Source organism: Thermobia domestica, chromosome 4 (assembly GCF_964235325.1).
Source record: "Thermobia domestica chromosome 4, izTheDome1.hap1.1, whole genome shotgun sequence".
NCBI lineage: Eukaryota > Metazoa > Arthropoda > Insecta > Zygentoma > Lepismatidae > Thermobia > Thermobia domestica.
In genome coordinates, this window is record NC_137457.1 from 144846691 (window position 1) to 144867492 (window position 20802).

Here is a 20802-nt window from a genome sequence, read left to right on the forward strand (position 1 = left end):
GCTCTAGTTGCCCGGCCCCTGAAAGAACGGACGCATAACTAAGGGCTGCGGAGGAGAGGTTAACCTTCATGCTATGCTACTGGTTTGGCGTGTTTGAAATATTCAGTAACTGATAGCTTAGTGAAATAGTTCCGACGGTTACTGATATTTAAAGTTTAGCTAAGACAAAGTTACCTAACCAAATACATTTGATATCGCAATGTCACTATTTGATTTTTCCTCACATAAAGAAAGAGAAAAACAATAGTAATAAAAACTCTTACCCGTATTGGGCTCGAGCTAACAACGTAATTCGTACAGACAGTTGCTCTGACCAACTGAGTTTCGATTTCGTACGCGAAAGAAGTCTGTTGTATTACGAGGCATGCTTTTCATTATGATCAAGCTGTTAATTAATTCTTTCGATAGGTAATTTCCACTGTTTGCTTTATCTATATAAATAAATGTATAGATTCATACATTAAGAGTCTTTGGGTACTGTGTGTAATAATTTCGCTACAAATATAGTTGCTTAAATGTATTGTATGCTATGATTTGCAATGATTGTCTGTTCCTATAGTCAGTGGCGGCGATTGGACATTAAAAGTGCGGGGGGCAAGACACGATCTCAATATTTATATATCAATGTTAGTTTACCTAGTTGATGCTAACACTTTGTTTGACGAAAGGTTATATAACTAATTGGATACTATCTTTTTCAGTTAAAATATCCTATATAGTATTTCATATTTTATTAAGTAAATTGATAAGAGGAACGCAAGTAGGTACTAGTTCTTTGTACTCTTAATAATTAAGGTGTAAGAAGAGATTTGATTCCTTACTCATGAACATCTTAAAATTCTGTCTAGAAAATTGTGTGATCAGATTATTTAATAAAAAATTTGAAAAATAAATAATAGAATGAATAATATTGATCATAGTAATGAATAATGAGACATGTTTTGCAAAAGTTACATTGAAACCGGGGATTAATGAGAACTTATATTTTTAATCCCATACATGCTATTAAATGTATGTTATTACTCTTAGAAAGACAGTAAATACTATGAGCAATGCTACGACATTTATAAAAATACTTTTCCAGCTTCCCGAAACATGTTCGCTGCCATTAGGTTCAGTTTTCACTTTCTTGGAATACATCTAAACTTAACAATACTTAGAATCACTCCGCACTCCAGTTATACAAAATAATTCTGAAACCTAGAATTATGTTGAATTCATAAAATTTAAATGCATATACACTAGTACACCCCTAAACACACAACTTCACTCGTATATTACTTTGTAACACAATGGAAGAGGTAGAAGTTGTTTCTTATTACTCTGATTTTTATCAATATTCCTTGCTACTAGAAAAAAGAAAATTCATTTTAGGAATTGTCAATTTTTACGAAATTAAAGGATAACTCGTGAAAGTTTTTTTTTCGAAGTGTTATCTCAATTAGTTTCAAAGCGGCTGACTACTAAAGAAATGACAGTACGGTGGAATTATTGCACTCCAATAGGTTAAATTTTAGACAATTTTCAATGGCAATTAAAACATTCTATAGCTTTCTTAACACCATCAGAAGAGAAATAACCAATACGTCTCACGCAACGGCAAATATATGGCATTATTCTTTTCTGTGAACCAATAATATATACAATAACTTTACATTTCCAAATGAAACCATATGCATCAATGGGTCACTTCAAAAAAGTGGGGGGCAACTGCCCCCCCCCCCTTTGCCCCCTAATCCCCGCCCATGTCTATAGTGGTTCGAAAACATACGCCAAAACTGTTCGAAGTAATTCGAACACGGCTTAACAACAGGGACTGAACTGAGTTATCACTCGATTGACCTTGAGGGCAAATCATCAAAGAGTGGCTATAAACGAAAGTTCAGCATGCAACACATGTATCGTGGCGGACAAACGTAATTGATCAGGTAATAGCTACTGCTTTGAAACAAATGCAGAGTACGAGAATTAAATCTGTCATATCTATAGTTCCGTGTGGACAAGGAACAAACTTGTAAACCGAAGGTTTCAGAACAACTCAAGTTATTAATATAAATTTTGCAGAATATTTTTGATCTATATCATCATAAAAGAAATACGAAATACATTTCTAAACGAAGAAAAATAACTTACAACTTTGCAAATGGAGGCAAAGAAACCTAAAATAATCAGACCGAGGACGAACCATTTACTGCTTAGTGATCGTAGTTCAGTGGAGGGAGTTCGCTGCGATCCTTCTTACCACGAGGACATGCTTAAGCTCTGTTGCGGTTTTTGTGGTGTGAGTGTATTGAACTACGTAGTAATGGTTATTGACCTACTACTAGTGCTTTTAATCATCTGTATATATATGCAGAGAGATAAACAGAAGAATTATATAGATTTATTTTTGTGTTGGTGCTGTATATACTGTCTTCATATCGGTATGTCCCAGAATATTAGTACGAATAACGTGAAATTCGAATTCAGTAAGAACACAATATCCAGGTGTTCATTAGCACTTGATATGCACATATGATTAAGTGAGAACTTTGTCCCCTTATTAGCTAAGGCAGACAACTACCATACAACTGCAAAACGAGGTATACTGTTTATATGTAAAAATCGGTGATATTCATAATTTTAACGTACTCATATCAAATAACCCAGGAACATCGAATTGTTTAGCATAGTGGTGGACTCATAAGTAAAGTACGAATTTCTGATGCAGCCTCTGAACTGACTCGCGTAAGCGTTTGGGATTTTTCTATGGAATTGCCGGTTGAGGTTGTACTGATTGTATTAAAGGCATATGGAACTGTAGATAACGTTACTCACGAGAAATGGCCTGCATATCTCCCATACCATATTTGGAATGAAGTGCGTATTATTTCCATGTTTCTGAGAAGACAAGTTCCATCCAAAGTGTTGTTTGACAACCAATAAGCCATTGTAACGTATCATGAGCAAGAAATAAAGTGTTGGACCTTTGATTCACCCGCACACGCCCAATCAGTTTGCCCAAAGAAGAGAAGTGTAAGACAGCCTGCATCGCAACATACTGAGGAATTTCAGGTGACGGAAATATTTAAAGGAACCAATCCATCCACAAGGCGATATGTAAATCTGCAAGTTGCTGAGACTCTACCGCCAATGAGAACGCCGTTAAATGAACTGCTAGATGTGGTAATATTGTGCCTCTTCTTAATGATGATGTTGCATTTCCGGCTTTATTCAAACCCGGCGATGCATCTAATTTCGTCCAAGCTTCTCAAGCGATAGCGAGTGAAAAGAACTCTGCTGCCATCTCTGGGCCTACTCCAAAACCACTTTTGCCAGTGCTCGCCTCTGAAACATGTGAACTGTGTGAATCGTCTTTCCAGCACGTAAGCAAAGTTAATAGAAAAACCTACGAACAACAATTAAGTGTCACGAATACATTGGACGAGGAAGCTGAATCACTGCCTTTAGGTAAGAAACGAAACCCGAGTTACAGATCCAACACGTTGTTTGCCTGTGAAACTGTCACCGAAACTTTTAGTTACTATTTAGATACTTCCTCCATAACACATATTGTCCAAGTAGAAACAGTATCATCAGTGGAAACAGTAAAAAATCATGCCAATCAGCTGTTTGTTGAACCTACCTACTCGACAACATAGTCCGAGCAAAAAGTCGGCTCCAGAGCATCATCATAATTATTGTGCATCGATATGTTGATTGGTATTATACTTTCTTTCCCTTAGAGATTCATCTATCTTTATCTTTTTTTCTGGAGTAACAGTATTACTATTTCCAACAGCAATATGCATCTACCTAATGCATATCCAACTTACCTAATCAGTGCTTACTGCAACAATTGGTAGCACAAATTAATGCCGATTTTCATCTGTTTCAAGAAGTTATCTTCTCCTTATTTTTCTTTTTACCGCCATATAATGCTATTGTTAATAAAAGTGAATACCAACGAGGAACTGCTATTTTATAGAAGAAAGCTATACAAGTGGACGATATAAGCTGCTTACCTTCCCTTGGGCAATCCGCTGCCGCTCCGAGGGTTCACGATTATTAAAATTTATTCACCATCTGAGACTCAAAACCGATTACGCAGAGAACAGTTTTATAATGAACAGTTTTATAATGAAGATATAGTGCCGTTGTTACCAGCATTACCGGACAAACTTATTATGGCAGGAGACTGAAATGGAGTGGAATCACCATTAGACTTCAGTACAATATATACCATGTAAGGCTATGCAAACTCTTATCTCAAAACTACACCTACACGATGTTTGGTTATTATGTCATTCAGAACGCCAAATGACGTGTCGCTCCGCACGAGTAAAATCACGTTTAGATAGGATCTATATATCAGAAATATACCTGCATAATATTACTCAAGCGGCCATGGGCATCCCCTCTTTTTCTGATCATGTACAATCTACATTATCTGCGAGTTCTCACAAGCTTTGAGTCGATCTTTGATCGCTCATATTGGAAATTGCCATCTCGACTTTAAAACCGCCTTGATATTAAAAACTTGTTCCTTCATAAGTGGCAGTATTGGTGTAAACAACAACGCTATTACCAAAGACTTAATCAGTGGTGGGAAGCTTACGCTAAACATTAAATTTGCTCAATTTTCCTATGGCATGCTCGAGAAACAAAGACCGTTCTTCTCCATACGCAGGAACATTATTACAAAATTCTGCATGACATATGGTCACAACTGATCACGCCGGAGACTTTGTGCATCACATCAACCTTGTTTTAAGTTGTGCAGCATCGCACATATTGGTTAACAACCGGAAAATGAAAAGACCATATTCTATCATTATATGCGTAACATTTTCCATAATATATCCAAATATATAGTTTGTTTTGATGACGGTGGGAAAAAACTCTGTACAATTTTGATGATATTCTAAATGAATTTGTTCGTTATTATCAGCAAATGCATGACACACCTCAGGATACGTTGATCGACATAAAAGACTTTGTAGATTTTCTTTTACCGCATGCCCCTCCAGACGCCTAGGATTCCGTTATGCACACCTTTTCCGTCGATGACTTGACTAATGTTTTCATGAAAGCAAATAATATCTACAGCTCTAGCCTGATGGACTACCTTACTTACTCTATAAGCCATATTGGGATATTGTGCGTCAGACAGTACTTGAAATAATGAATGAATTATTATATGCCCTTAATATTCCACACAATGATGGGATCTTGATCCTACTTCGTAAAAAATCGGGATGATTTCCTATTACGATTCTGAATACCTATTTTAAAATATTTACCAAAATGATTGCTAGCCGCTTAAAATCCATCTGTAGTCAACTCTTCTGACCCTATTACGCTGCGCTCAATCCTACGTATAATATGCAAGCATCACTATCCAAACTGCGGGTTATTATTTCATATTATCAGTTTAAACGTCTCAGAGCCTGTGTAGTGTCACTTGACTTTCGGAAGGAATTTGACAGTATGACTCTACAATATAACATTTGCGGTATTTAAAGCATATGCGTTTTCTCCATCCTTCATCAGCCTCATTTTACGTTATACAAAAATGAGTCCTCTAGAATTCATTTAAATGGTCGTTAGTAACATGCTATAGACGTTAAACGTGGTATCTGATAAGGCTGCGCACTTTCGATGTATTTTTTTCAGTGTCGGCCTTGACCCCCTACTACAAAAAATTACGAGGGATCAAGATCCACTTTTGCATGATTTTCACAAGCTTAATATCCAAGCATATGCAAATGATGTTGAATTTCTTAGTACTAAATTTTATCATCTTAATATTGCACAGAAAGAAAAAGCACTACTTTAAGAAAAGCATACGTGAACAGTCTTTAAATGCACATTCACACTGCACTGAGGTTAACGTACTGGAGAGCCAGCCTTCATGGAAATAACCTTTCTAACTTAAGCCATGAAAATCATTGTCCATACAATCTTTGTGACCTCATCTTAACCAGGGCATATTTGCCACTTGTCCTAAGAACGCGACAGCAATATACGCAATTTATACAATATAATCCAACAGCATTACAATTCAGAAATTGCTTCTATCATCATGCACCATTAACACCACAACTGGCAGTGTTTGGCAGAATATGAATCATCCTCTCCTCACAATTGAAGTGAAAAGTCTATGGTATCAAGTAATTCATAATCTGATTCCCACCAATAAACGCTTATACGATATTCATCGGAGTACTACTGACTCATGTCTTATTTGTGGACACAGATATATCTTCCACCACCGCCTTTGCGAATTTTTAAATGACGGATGAATTTGGAACCAACTTCTAGCTTGGCTATCACTCATCTGCTGCAAACCCAAACAGTATTTAACGAGAAGCATTTTTCTATTTGCTGAATATCAAAGGCTCCCGCCTACTCGGAACATAATCGTCACATGGCTCTTTGGTACAACTTTCTACTACCTGATTCACACCTGACCTCACTGCAAAGAAATTGAATACTTTGATGACTTGCAACGTCCCGGTCAAAACTATCCCGGTCGGGTTGAGGAAAACAAATATTTCTCGATATTTTTACACGTCATATTTGATTAGTAGAGAACTTTTTTCTTGCTTGATTACACAATGTGTTTCGTATTCATTTTTTTTCTCGGCTTGTAATTACACTTAAAACTACAATGTTTTGAGACTTAGTATTTCTATGTAATTCTCATGTTTAGATTACAGATTGATATTTATGTATTACTTTAAAATCCATGATTCTTATCTAGTATTGTAACCTGAACTGTGTAATTTCAGAACACCCAAACAAACAAAAGAAAAGTGGTCATTGTACTCGATCAGTAATCTGGATGTACTTGGATCGAATCGTTGAAAATACTTGGTAGGGCAAGTATTTTTTTAAAATTAAAATCTTTGATGCGATTGGTCGGCGATCAAACATGCTTTATTATATTCAGATATTTCAACACTCGGATTTTTCGGTACTTCAGCTATCAAATCTTGAGGATTAATATAATTATCTCGTAAAGGATTACAAGTTAGGGACTTATTATAGCACAGTTCATATCATTACAAGCAGAAACGGGATATTTGTCAAACATATTTCAGTTTTTATTAATGTTGCCCACGAGAAAAGAAATTTCTCATCTCCTTTGTAATACAATACAGACGAAATCGGGATATGAATTAACATTTTACATTGGAGACAGGATAAGACTATCTCATATTATCGTCTCGCTTTAGAGATGACAATCAAGACGAAGAGGAAGATATCCTAGATATATCACACCTTATTTTGATTTTGTATGTCCATTCTTTAAATAACAATTGCTCTATAGACAGAAACTTATACGCTGTTTTGTTACTTTGTATTTCATAGCTCATTGAATTATGAACTGTGTAATTACTTAGAAGCAAATCTTTCAAAATTACATCTGCATATTCTAAAGGGTAGTTTATTGTTCAATGATATTCAGTTCTTATTATTACAGTTATTTGTCTTAAAAAGTACAGTAGAATACTTTCTACACGAATCTTTACTTGAACGCTTTCCTTGAAAATTTGTGTAGTTGCAGAGGTGTCATGAAGATACGGACCCCTGCCCCAAAATACAGACTTTAGGTTAAGTTTTGTCAAATTTTTAGACATTTTAAAACTTTTAATACCATTACCATTATTATTATTATTATTATTATTATTATTATTATTATTATTATTATTATTATTATGCAATCAACGAGAAAAACAATAGGTTTTATCTTTAATCAACGGCCTGATTTTTTAAATGGTAGTTCATATGTGTACTTATATAAGAATTTGGTTCAGTCGTTTGGAACAGCTTGTCTAATATACTTATTAACAACCTTGAAGCAGTACAGAAATGTTTTAGACGAATACTACGTTATAAAATGAAAAAGGACTACTATTCACACGAGTATGAATATTGGTTAACTTTTTGGGGACTTAATTTCTAGCAGAAAGAAGAAATTTTATGGATAAATACTTTATTCAAATGGTATTGGATAATAAATATAGTAGCGATTACTGCTTGGAAAATATAGGAATAAGAGTGCCGTGTTATAGTGTAAGAAGTCAGTCAACATTGGTAGCGCTAAATTCAAAACGTGAAATATTGAGAAGAGTGACAATGTCTTATAACAGTTTAAAATGAACATATGTTGGGAGAAACAACAGAGCAATTATTTTATTTAATTATATTTTTTTCCAAAGATAATCTGTTTTAACTTCATGACAAGGGTCTTCACTTTATTATTATTATATATCTTAAGAATATCTTTATTTATAACATTTTATTCAAAGAACCAACATTTTATGTGGAAATATGACAATAGGTAACCAGGATCTTTTACATAGAAGATACGAAATTTTAAGCAAAGTGGACTCATTATTTTAACGATAGTTAAATGAAACTTTAATTTCCATACTTCTGTTAATAGTATTTTATGATATTGACTGCATCTATTTTAATCTTATTTTATAATCAGCTTTAATCTTGTAATGTGAATATATTAAACTTTTGACAAGGGTCTTAACCTATTAATATTCATTCTATATCACAAATTTTCTGGTCTGTTTTAAATGATTGTATAATAGTCTTAACATAGTGTTGTATTTTTGCCAATGAGCTGTTCACGGCACTGAAAATAGTTGTTATTATTATTATTACTATTATTATTTTTATTTATTTTTTTTTTTGCTGAGGTGCTGTTAATCTAATTGTTCAACCTCTTCCACCCAGCTCCCGCCTAGTGGCCATTGTGCTGGAGAAACAGCGTGTGTGAAGCACTTCTCCGCGTTCCGTTTCTTCACACATTCCTAATTTCAATATTTCTTTCATTCTTATAATCGAGGTATTCTTTAGCTTAGCTGGCATAAACATTACTTAAAAGAAATTTTCTCAGAGCTCTTGTGAGTTCAGTAGCTTCACTTTCTACATGAAATGTGAATGGAAACGTTTCGTTTAACATGTAGCTAGTTGTAGAAACGTATGGAGAGAGTATGTTCTGATGTTGCGGAAACTTCTCTCCAATCCCGACTATAAGACAATTTGACCTTGTACAGAATTTGTATCCTATACTATTATAGTTATTATTACAGAGGATTTAAGATTTCGATATTACTTCCGACTGTAATGCAAATAAACATAGTGAAATTAATAATAAAAATGTAAAGAAATTCCCTGTTTAAGAGATCGTTTGGAAGGATTAATGTCCGGAAGGAAAGCAGGGGAAAAATGTGTCAGTTGCTAGACAATGTGAAAATCGAAACTTCGGATGCCTTAACACAAACTACGTAGAATTTGTCTTCATCACCATACATAGTAACGCCCTTCCTTTGGGTAAAAGATTTTGGATTATGTATGCGTTATATTGATATTTAAGAAAATATACCTACAAATCTAAAAAAGAATAGATCCTAACTTATTTAAAATTTTTTGTTGTACGGATATATGGAACGTGTTGGAAATGGGGAATGGAAATATTATTAGCACTAGCAAAGGTAAAGAACTTAGAAACAACTTCACAACGAAATAATAACGTCTCAGACACATTTGTCTCTCATACTAGGCAATAAAAACGACACCTTCCTATTTATGAATTCTTTGCTAATCATGTTACGTTCTTAGACAGTATGAATCCACATCTCAGACATGTGACAACATGTAGTTAGTATTTTCCACGTGAAGATAATCGTTTCAACTCTAACTTGTAAGACCGAGTGAAGTTGAATATTTTACAAATCATTATATATCAGAAATACTAATATTGTACATGATAAAAGATTCATTAATTACTTCAGTGGGAACCGAACCAGGACCCCCTAAATTAAGAAGTGAATGCTCAAGCCATTACTCTAAGGCTGCTCTGTTAATTAAGAATCAAAACACACTCGTGTATGTAGCAAATTGGACAGTTTGTTACGATTTTAGTATTTTATTAACAATAAAACATTCTGATTTCGGTTATGAGAAAATCGAATACACTAGCATAGAGAATACAAATCTAAATTAAAAAATAGACTTGCAAACACTCAAGGATATGAAGAATTAAATTACCTAAAGAGAAATTTGAACCCTTCCGAATAAATTGTCTCTATTACATTCGGTTATACTCGGTTTACACTTATTTTGACTAACATTGAACGACAGGGACACTAAAACAGATACATCGAGAACATTTAAAGGCTATCTTAACATGAATCAAAACTGAGACCTGTCTAGTGAATTAGCTGATGGGAGGGTTACATGGATTGTTCCTAAGGTAAGCAAGGTTGAGATGGACAATATTGTGATCGTGGGATTTCTCGGGACACTCCACTTTCCTCCTACTTTCTCAGTCCACAATATCGTCCATGACAGTTCACTTGCTTTAGTCATGGTCTTCCTCAACCTAACATCTTTCGGAACGGTTGCAATAAATGTATGGATATTGTGAAAAGTGACGATATAGTGTCTGTTCTCAAACAAAACTGAAAAAAAAAATCTGAAATAAAGGGACACATTCTGTTAAATTCTTACCACATTTTACTACATCTTTTTCACTGCAATAACACCAAATTTCACATTAATTGACCAAGACAACTTTTTTCACGTGTGACCCTGCTAAGGATATCTATCCCGAAACTTTATCTGAATTTTGGATAGGAGCTCTAGCCCCACATCCGTCAGTGACACCAATATTAATTCTGTGAAATTTATCATTAATCTGATGCTCACTGGCATTTCCAGAATAAAATTTTAGATTTTGATAACACTCGACCCACAACCTTTTTACGCCCTTTGCCCTCCAAAGGAGGAGGCTAACCAAAAATAATGTCCCACATTACTATACTAACATTGCGGATGACTTGTTGAATTTGCAGCATATATACTCATATACCCAAATTCCATACCAGTAATCATTGGAAGAAATTGTTTAAAAATTTATCATTGAATTTATCATAAGGATAATGAAGTTTTGTATTTACGCGCCGAAAGAGGTGGTAAAAAAATAACATTATCTCATTTACAGTTAAAGTTTGAAAAAATTCAGATATTTTTCAATACGAATGAAATTTTTCACATTGATAATGTGAAAACTTTATCATCTTCAAGTGGTGAGAAAATTGCACGAATTATGGAACAGGATAAATGTATATAGGATATTTCAAAACAACATCGACAACGTTCGAGGTGTGATTCTTGACACCAAGATAAGATAAGAAGTCTACACCAACCTGAGTGCACAAATGCTTTCTTTCGGAGTCATAGGCTGCCGAGAGCATGAAACAATGAACTTTAAGGGGCTCATAGTTCTGAAAGCATGGGAACAAGTCGGTTAAAGACTTCACTCAGGAACTGGTATGTGCCCTATCCAAACATCCAAGTTCCTCAATCCTACGGTACTTCCGTAACCAGTTTTAGTTGCTTTGTACTTTAAATTATAATCCCGTAGCCAAACTTATTCTATAAAAATTGTTTGTGAAAGCCATAGGATCCTGAGCCATGGATTTTTAATAGGACACGTGGTAGTTCCTTAGTGAAGTCTCGGTCAAAGTACGATAGGTCCAACGTTTTGTAGCTGTGGACCTTTAAACTTCATTTTATCATGTTTCCGTCATTCTATAACTCGGAAAGAAATCATTTGTGTACCCAGGTTTTTCTATATTACTGTATTATCATCTTTGTGTCAGAAGTCACCCCCCAAAAGTTGTATGTGTTGTTTCGAAACCCCATATATATGGGCGAAAATAGGGCACTATTGTAACACATCCATTTCGCTTAGTTTCTAGTAATCTCGCAAAACTTGCAGTGAGCTCCATATACACACGAACTAAGTCCCATATTTCAAACAGATTTTTAGCGTGAAATATTAAACTAAAAAAAAATTGTTTGTATGGAATTCCTATAGGTAAAGCATATAACAAGCTATATATGACAAAATTTTGAGAAGGGGGTGCGGTGGCTCAGTGGTAGAGCATTCACCTCCGGTGCTTGTAGTCCCTGGTTCGATTGCTGCTCGCGCCGTGTGGACTTTGTTGTGGACAAACACCGTGCTCGTGGGTTTTCCCGAAGTTCTCCCGTTTCCTCTCACTTTCTTCCTTCCACCATTTCATTCATCTCTCATCATTACGGTCTCCTTTAGCATAACCGGCATGACAGTTGGACGTAAAACTTAGAGATTTCATTTTTTATACAATTTTGGGAAAAATACGTTTGGCGGCTTTAAATTGTAGGCACCTCAACTGCAAACTAGTGTATATATTGCAACACCCGCTTAACTGGTTGAGTTCGGTATAAGGTTGAAACAGAATGTGTCCGTTTATTTCAGCCCACCGAACCGTAATTTGGTTCTGTTTTGTTTGCGAACACTCGCTATATTGCCACTTTTAGAATATCCATAGATATTTTTCCGATAAGTCCCAAACGATATATTATGGTTTCGTTTTAGGTTAAGGTATTTTGAATGTGCTTTCTCATTTTTGAATTAAATTGCTATTCCCCTTGTTTATTTCTCTAAAATATATACTGAGTAATAGAAAATACAACTGTTTTTCTATTCGGATGGTTCGGGTTAAAAGTTTGGAAATGAAATGAAATGAAATCTTTGCGTTTAATATCCACGCCTATTCCTGTTACGTTAAGGAAGACCATGATTAAAACAAGTGAATTATGATGGACGAATTTGAGGAATGAGAAAGTAGATGTGTCCCTAGAAAACCCACGAGCGCGATGTTGACCACCTCAAGCTCACTTGCTTTGTTAAAGAACCACGTACCCATCCCATGATAGTTCAATGGGCAGGGTCTCGGATTCGATCCCCGGTCGGAGAGGCTTTGAAATCTTAACTGTCTTCTTTATTTGTGTTCTAGTCCCTGTCGTTCAAGGTTACTAGAAATTACTGTAAAACGAATTACTGTCCCTGTGATACCAGGAATAATAGAGACAAATTATTGAGTCTTTCGGTAAATTAGAATAATGTGGTCCCAGGCACCACGGTCCAGTCAAGGGTTCGAATTACTCTTAAGACTACTTTCTCCTTCGTGTTCTTCGGGGTTTTAATGTCTTTTTCCCTTAAATTGAAATTTGAATTTTTTGCACTAGAATATTTTATCATGACCGAAATCAGAGTCTCAAAGTTAATAAAATACGGAAATCGTAAACGTATGGAATTTCCTACTACACGACTGTTACTTGACTCTTTCTTAACAGACAGTCTTAGACGAGTAGCTTGAGCATTCATTTCCTAATTTAGGGGTACTGAGTTCGATTCCCGATAGATAATTAATGATTTTTTTCATTTACAATGCTGATATCTTTGCTGTATAATAACAGAAAAAGATTCAATTTGTCTGGGTCTTACCAGTCAGAGGAGAAAAGACTTTCTTCACAAGGGAAACAGTAACAAAATGATATCACATGTCAGTAGTCTTGATTCGTACTTGCTGCAAAGTTAGCGTGTTAAACAAACAATTCATGAAAAGAGGGTTAACCTTACTGTCTAGCCTGAGTATTAAATAAATCTAAAAAAGTTCTTTTATCACTGTGAAATTTTTATAAGTTCTTCCAGTCTTACTAGAAATAATAATGATATTTCGTTCTCCAGTTCCAACGCGCTCCATATATCCGTTCAACCAAAATTTCAAACTTTTATCTATTCTTTCCTACATATGTGTTAAAATATCACATTGTCTTAAAATATCAATTTTACGGATACATATTCCAAAGCCTTTTACTCAAGGAGAGGGAGTTGCTATGTATCGTGATGAAGACAAATCCTACTTAGTTTCTGTCCGAAGCACCGGAAGTGTCGATTTTCATATAGTCCAGGAACTGACACCTTCCTTTTCCCCCTGCTTTCCTTTCGGACAATAATTCTTGCAAGTCTCTTAAACAGGGACTTTCTTTTCATTTTTCCTATCAATTTCATTATGCTTGTTTGAATTGGAATAGGACCAATATAGAAGGTCCAAATCTTCAGTAATAATAATAATAATAATAATAATAATAATAATAATAATAATAATAATAATAATAATAATAATAATAATAATAATAATAATAATAATATCGAAGACAAATTCCGTATGAGGAAATCTTGTATTAAAATCTATAAAGTCGCCCCTAGCGCAAGGCAAAATTACAAAATATTTGGAGAGAAGTGTCCACACTATCAGGACATACTCTCTGCATAGGTCACTACAGCTAGCTGCAAAGACTTTCCATGCAAATTGCATGTTGAAAGTGGGGTAACTGAACTCAGAAGAGCCCTAAGAGAATTTATTTTCAAGTAATGCTTATGTCAGCTAAGCTAAGTGATGAGAATGAAAGAAACATTGGTATTAATAAAATGGGAAGAAGCTGAACCTTTAGAAATCCTACACACACAGTATTTTTCCAGCACAATGCCCACTAGGTGGGAGCTGAGTAGAACAGGGTGAACTGTTAAATTCACAACACTTCATTAATAATAATGATGATAATAATAATAATAATAATAATATTAATAATAATAATAATAATAATAATAATAATAATAATAATAATAATAATAATAATAATAATAATAATAATAATAATGCTATTAAACGTTTTAAAGTTGCCCTACAATTTGACAAAACTTAACCTAAAGTCGGGATTTCGGATCGTGGGTCCGTACCTCCAAGACACATGTCAGCAACTACAAAAATTTTAAACGAAAGCGTTCCACTAAAATTTCATTCAGAAACAATTCTGTTGCATGTTTTAAGTAAAATAAATGTATTAAAAGTAACTGAATATACTGAACAGTAAGACATATAAGAAGATAACCTGTAATATATGCAGATGTAATATTAAAAGCTTTGCTACATAATTACCTACACAGATCATAAAAGAAAAGTACCAAAGTAGTGTATAAGATTAAGTGTACAGAGGAATTGTTACTTAAAGAATGGGCATACACTATTTCGAGAATCGAGGTAAGACAAGAATTGTTTACGATACTTTTCGCCTTGTCTCGATTCTCATCTCCAAAACGAGACGATAATTTGAGTTAGCCTTGTCTCGTCTCGAACGTAAAATATTAATACTCATCACAACTTTGTTTGTTTTGATTTGGAAACGGGATTTTAAAAAATCCTCTTCTGGTGCGCAACATTAAATAACACTTCTGGTGCGCAACATTTTCCAGAAAACTTTCTACTATTTGCGATAATCTTTCCATAAAAATCGTGAACAGAACGCAAATTGAAATTTCTCTCTGCTGCTATCTGATCTTTACAATGATGTCCAAATGCGGTTTGTTGTGATCTTGGAATGCCTCAGCAAAACATTGACTTTCAAGAACCGTCCAAATCACCACAATTCCTTGCACCAACAATAGAAACATATATAAATAACTCCTGTTACGCTACAGTTCCTGTTACCCTGTATGAGATGCAGATATTGCTATTGCTGTATTCAAATATAAATATGTCTTATCAATACTGTTCACCATTTATATATTTATGATTAATTTCAGATCAAATATCAGAAGAAGGTGAGTATGTACTTAGTACAATTATTCTATCTTTCGTAAATCGTGGTTGTTTCCACCATAATATATTCGGGGGAGGGGAATGAGGTGAGAATGCCTTCCTGTGAAACCCTATAACTAAAATGTTATTAGAAATATTTTTTTACATTTGGATATAAAATTTGGAAAAAAATCAATACTAGCCCTAAGTGAACAACGATTTTCTCATTTTAACACTTACAAACTAGAAAATTTGAATGAAAAAAGAATATAGAATTTTTCCACTTGTAGGTCGAAAATTTTGACAAAATCTTCAAATTTATAAATCATATCAAAACTATTAATAATAATGTTAAATAATATTCCTAGAACTGCTAAACAGCACATACTAATAAAGAGATATGACGTGAATTGTGTTTCCCTGTAATTCTGTCGTATTCCTTAAATATTGTTAAACAATTGTTTTTTTCTAATTTGTATTTATTTTATTTTATTATATTATTTTTTAATATTACATTTTTGTAGTACATACGAGAGACTTGGTGAACTGCGGAACAAAACTGAACCATTTATTCATTTAAAGTTTTATAAATGTTTAACTCAATTTCCATAAAACTATAAATTTCTGAAGAAAACGTGTTGATATGTCTTTTGCTATGATGATTGTATCTTATAAGATGTTAACGAATCACCAGCTTATATTTCTACCATGATATTTACACCAAATTTCAAGATTTGACAAAGAACAGAAGAGATAATTTCGTCCAACTTCTTCTTCTTATCCGGAATTTTGATTTTAAAAATCTTTATTTTCCAAAAGAATATATATGAACATAATATTTGGGCAATAGTTCAAATTGTCTATAGACAACGATTATACAGGTATGGTGAACTTAGAAAGTTATTTTCCATTCTTCTTCATTACACTTCGATGCAATGTTTTACGCAATTGGAAGCAATATACAACAGTTATGTCCTCCTTTATTAAGCATCTGATACAAAGCATAATATATATATATATATATATATAAATAAGGCGAACAATATTGAGCCCATCCTTATCACAACCAGTGGAACGGCTGGAGAATAGACATTTTTTCTTTAATTTATGTTTAATACAGTTTATGTTTCATAAACACTTACCTGGCAAATGTAATGAGATAATCATAAGTGGGAAAAATGCTAAGCATAACACGTATTCTTATCCCAACCACTGGAATGGCTGGAGAATAGACACTTTTTCTTCTTTTTGGATATATTGACATTCAGGATGACACCACGATCAATTTTTTTTCTTCAAAATTGATGTATTTCTTCGTGTTCCCAAAGTGGCGTTCTTCCGGAGACACGTCAATCAGCCACCTTTTCGGAATCCATTAAAGACGATTTTTGCATATATTTTGAGATACGTCTTCAATTCTGCTAAAGTGAAACGTTAGCTTTCATTTATTTATACAGATAACGTATACTTTTTTATTTAAGTGAATGCAAAATCTAACAAGTAAAATGTATGGCTAGTGTTTTTTCTTCAATTGTAATTTTATGTTCTGTGAAAATAAAGCGTTGACTTTCATTTATATATATCTGCAGAGTACTTCAATAGTGCTATAATATACAGTTGGCGGCATAGAAAGTGTTACAAAAAATAATAACAAACACTGGCGCCGTTTTCTTATGCATCAAGAAACACATGTCTCAATCGATTAGTTGCTTCTAGTACGATCCAACTCCAACTCCTCCTCTCCTCCACCTCTCCTTGTCTAAAGCAGTGTGTGTGACGTAGTACACTCTTTCGATTCAGACGAAAAAAAAACACGAATCAAGTTTACAATGTTATATCTTTAAAACAGTCTTCTTCATTCGTTTGTTCTGAAATATGTTTTAAGAGCTTCAATTTTTAAAAAAAAGTCACACAACCTTCCCATACCTTCATTAATACCTTTAGTTTCATTCTTTCCCTTCTATAAATACTGCAACCTAGTAAGATGCTTCCCACTAAGTCTATGGAAATTGCCAATAACGGTAGTAAGTTTTGTGCTTCCTAAAGTCTGTAATGCACGCATAGACCTCAAGAATATTTACTGACAGAAATGAGAACATCTACTGATAGAAAAGTTTTGTCGTCGGAGACTCTGCCGCTCCCCCCCCCCCCGAAAAAACCTAAAATGATACTGCTATTAGCAACAAACCTATAGAGTTACGATAATACATTGCTTGAGAGCTTACATTTGGTTTCAAGAGTCGAAGGTTTGATCTCAGCCATATGAGTTCCTGAGCGACATTTAGAGAGAAAGAAACACACACACAGAGAGAGAGAGAGAGATTAAAATATGGATACAGAGAGGAATGATTTATACACACAGATTTAGAATTGGAGAAAAATAATCGGATAACATTCCTATTATGACGTAAATTGTGATGTTTTGAAACAGAAGAAGGGAAGGTATCGAACTGCGAGGTTCAAATAAGGCAGTTGTCGAATTAAGGTGGAGAACACTTTTGAGAGCATCACATGGTTACGAATGGAGAGAAAGATCTTGGGATCTGAGGAATTAAGAATTTAAAAGTTTTGCAGCTTCCAAGACAGGTTTCGAACCACGAACCTTGTAGTTACAAAAAATTGACTTTATTCATTGTGCTACGGAGAACTCTGTACTCATTCATATACGCTTCCTTTAGCTACGTTGAAAGCTAACTTAATGGGATATTCCAAAAGTTGACTTGGTGCATGCGCCGTTTTGATAGGATAGACACCTCTTGTAACTTAGATACAATGTGCATAATGAACGTCTCCTTGTTCAGAACACTTTTTAGGGTAATAAAATTGGTAATTATTGTGTTAACTAGGTGACATTTGATAGACCCATCTGACAAAGTACTGCCAAACTCTGTGCGTCATTGCCTGTTAGGTGAATGGTTAATGTAAGTTACTCCTACGTGTATGGTCCGAGCTGCGAATCAAGACCATTATTATTGATTATTTTCTTTGAGCTACGCTCATACTGTGCATTCCACAAGTTCAATTTTGAAGTAATGTAGTCACATGTAGTTTAATTCCAAATTATTTTCAAATATGATACTTGTTATTACATGCGTTTCTTTACCTTAAGATGTTTAAAACTTGATATTAAATCTTATAACCTTAATATAACTAATTTCTCTACGGCATATCATCATGAATGTTTCTACAACGACGACAGTCAGGCGTTAATACAAAATTGAGTTCTTACTGTAATGTATGGATATATATTTAGAAAGTTTGACTCAGAAAAATCTACAGTGCAACATTGACTCTTAGAGCAACTTCAAACGAATTAACTATACGTATAAATTACCATATCAACAGTCTACTGTGGGGCTAAGACACTGAAACCATTCCAGGTAGGGAAGAGAGTTACATGTAATAAAGTAATAGAATACGAGAAATAATGGTGTCAAATTCATACTTTTCTGCTTCGAATTGATGAATAGTGGCTTCCAGATGGCACTCCTCACTTGTTTGTAGTGTTGATTAAATGGAAAATTGTTTAAAAAAATATATTTTACAGTCAAATATGACTGTTTAAAAAATAACCTTGTCCTTCAACATTATGTTTTATAATTATTCTCTACTGTATTTTTTATTTATAATAACATACATACTTACATATATGTATATATATATATATATATATATATATATATATATATATATATATATACGAGGGTTGGGGCAAAAGTCATGGCAAGTATTTTTTTCTTCCAGATATGTGAGCGGATCACAAACTTACATGTGTCGTGTGGAAGTTCTGCAGGCATAGTGTGTATGCAGAACAACAGATAGCTCTGTGATAGTTGTTACTAGCACAGCGAGGGCTGTGAAATCAGTCAGTTGGTGAGTGTCGTGCGAGATGGAAGTAACCCGTGTTGAGCAGCGCGCTTACATCAAAATAGCCGTTCTCCGAGGGAGAAATGCGATGAAATGTCACAGTGAATTAGTGGAAGCCCTTTGGAATAACGCCCTACCATACCGGACAGTAGCACGGTGGTAGGAAAGGTTCAACAAGGATGCGTGTCAACCAGTGATGAGCAACATTCGGGACGACCTGTCAGTGTGCGGACCGACGTGACACGTGCCGTCATCGATCAGCTCCTGGATGAAGACAGACGATGGACGCTACTGGAGTTGTCGAAGGCAAGTGGCATCGAGAAAAGCACCGTGGGTACCGCATGCACTGACTGAAGTTCAAAGGTAGATGCGCTATGCAATATGCTCCGACCACCTTGGATGCTGGCAACTGGACGGCGATCAATTCTTGTCACGAATAATCCCCATCGATGAATTTTAGGCCAGGGCATACGAACCAGAACTGAAACGTCAGTCCGCGGAGTGGCGACATGTTGGATCACCAAGAAGGCAGAAGTTTCGTCAGAATCCTTCCCCTGTCAAATTGATGGTGGTCGTCGCGTATGACGTCAGGGGTGTCATTGTTTGCACTTTGTTCCACATGGCAGAACAGTGACCGCACAGTAGTACAGGGACTTCCTGGTGCGACAGGTACGACGTGGCGTTCTGGAGAAACGTCCGTATCTTGTGGACAGTGCAATAATCCTGCACGATAATGCAAAACCACATAAAGGAGAGTGTGTACGGGAGCTACTGCGATGTTGGAGATGGGAAGAATTGGAGCACCCACCGTACTCTCCTGACATTTCGTCCTGTGACTTTGATCTCATTCGAAAGATTAAGGAACCACTACGTGGTAGGCGATTTACAACACGAGAGGACATTGCTAATGCTGTGAGCGAACAATTGACCCGATTCACACATGGCGCGGCAAATGCCGAGGAAGATGGTATTCAGCGCCTCCCACATCGTTGGCAGCGTGTGGTGCAAGTAGCAGGGAACTACTTTGAGGGTATTTAGGTCCAGATTTGTCATGTTAACTGTATGCGTACTGTGTTGTCAATCATTTGCACCGTGAAGGCCATATTGCCCTGTATACTACCGTAATAAATTAGTGTGTTACGTTATTTCAGTGCTATTCATTTCCACACATGTAGTTAACACCTTGCCCTTTCGTCTGTATATCTCACATTTTCCAACCGGACTGGTATCTTCAAGAAAAAAATAGTTGCCATGACTTTTGCCCCAACCCTCGTATATATTGTATTCTATGTGATACTGTTCTATTTTACATTTTACGTCTCACATTTGAGGAGGAGCATATGACAATTCAGAGCAGCAGTAATATACACAGAATGAAGGCCTTGGCAATCCAGAGCTCCTGCTCCACGAAATCACTACTTTTCTGTAAATTATATCTAATTCTAGAGATGATTATAGATAT

The 20802-nt window shown here is 35.1% G+C and overlaps 1 protein-coding gene across 1 annotated transcript in view; it reads left to right on the forward strand.

The window, feature by feature from the left end:
* LOC145682902 (uncharacterized) overlaps positions 1-20802 on the forward strand; it is a 1185542-nt gene that overhangs the window by 176820 nt on the left and 987920 nt on the right. The window contains exon 7 of the mRNA XM_081754263.1: positions 15479-15496. Within this exon, the coding sequence (XP_081610389.1) occupies positions 15479-15496 (18 nt within the window). The remainder of the gene's footprint in view (positions 1-15478; positions 15497-20802) is intronic.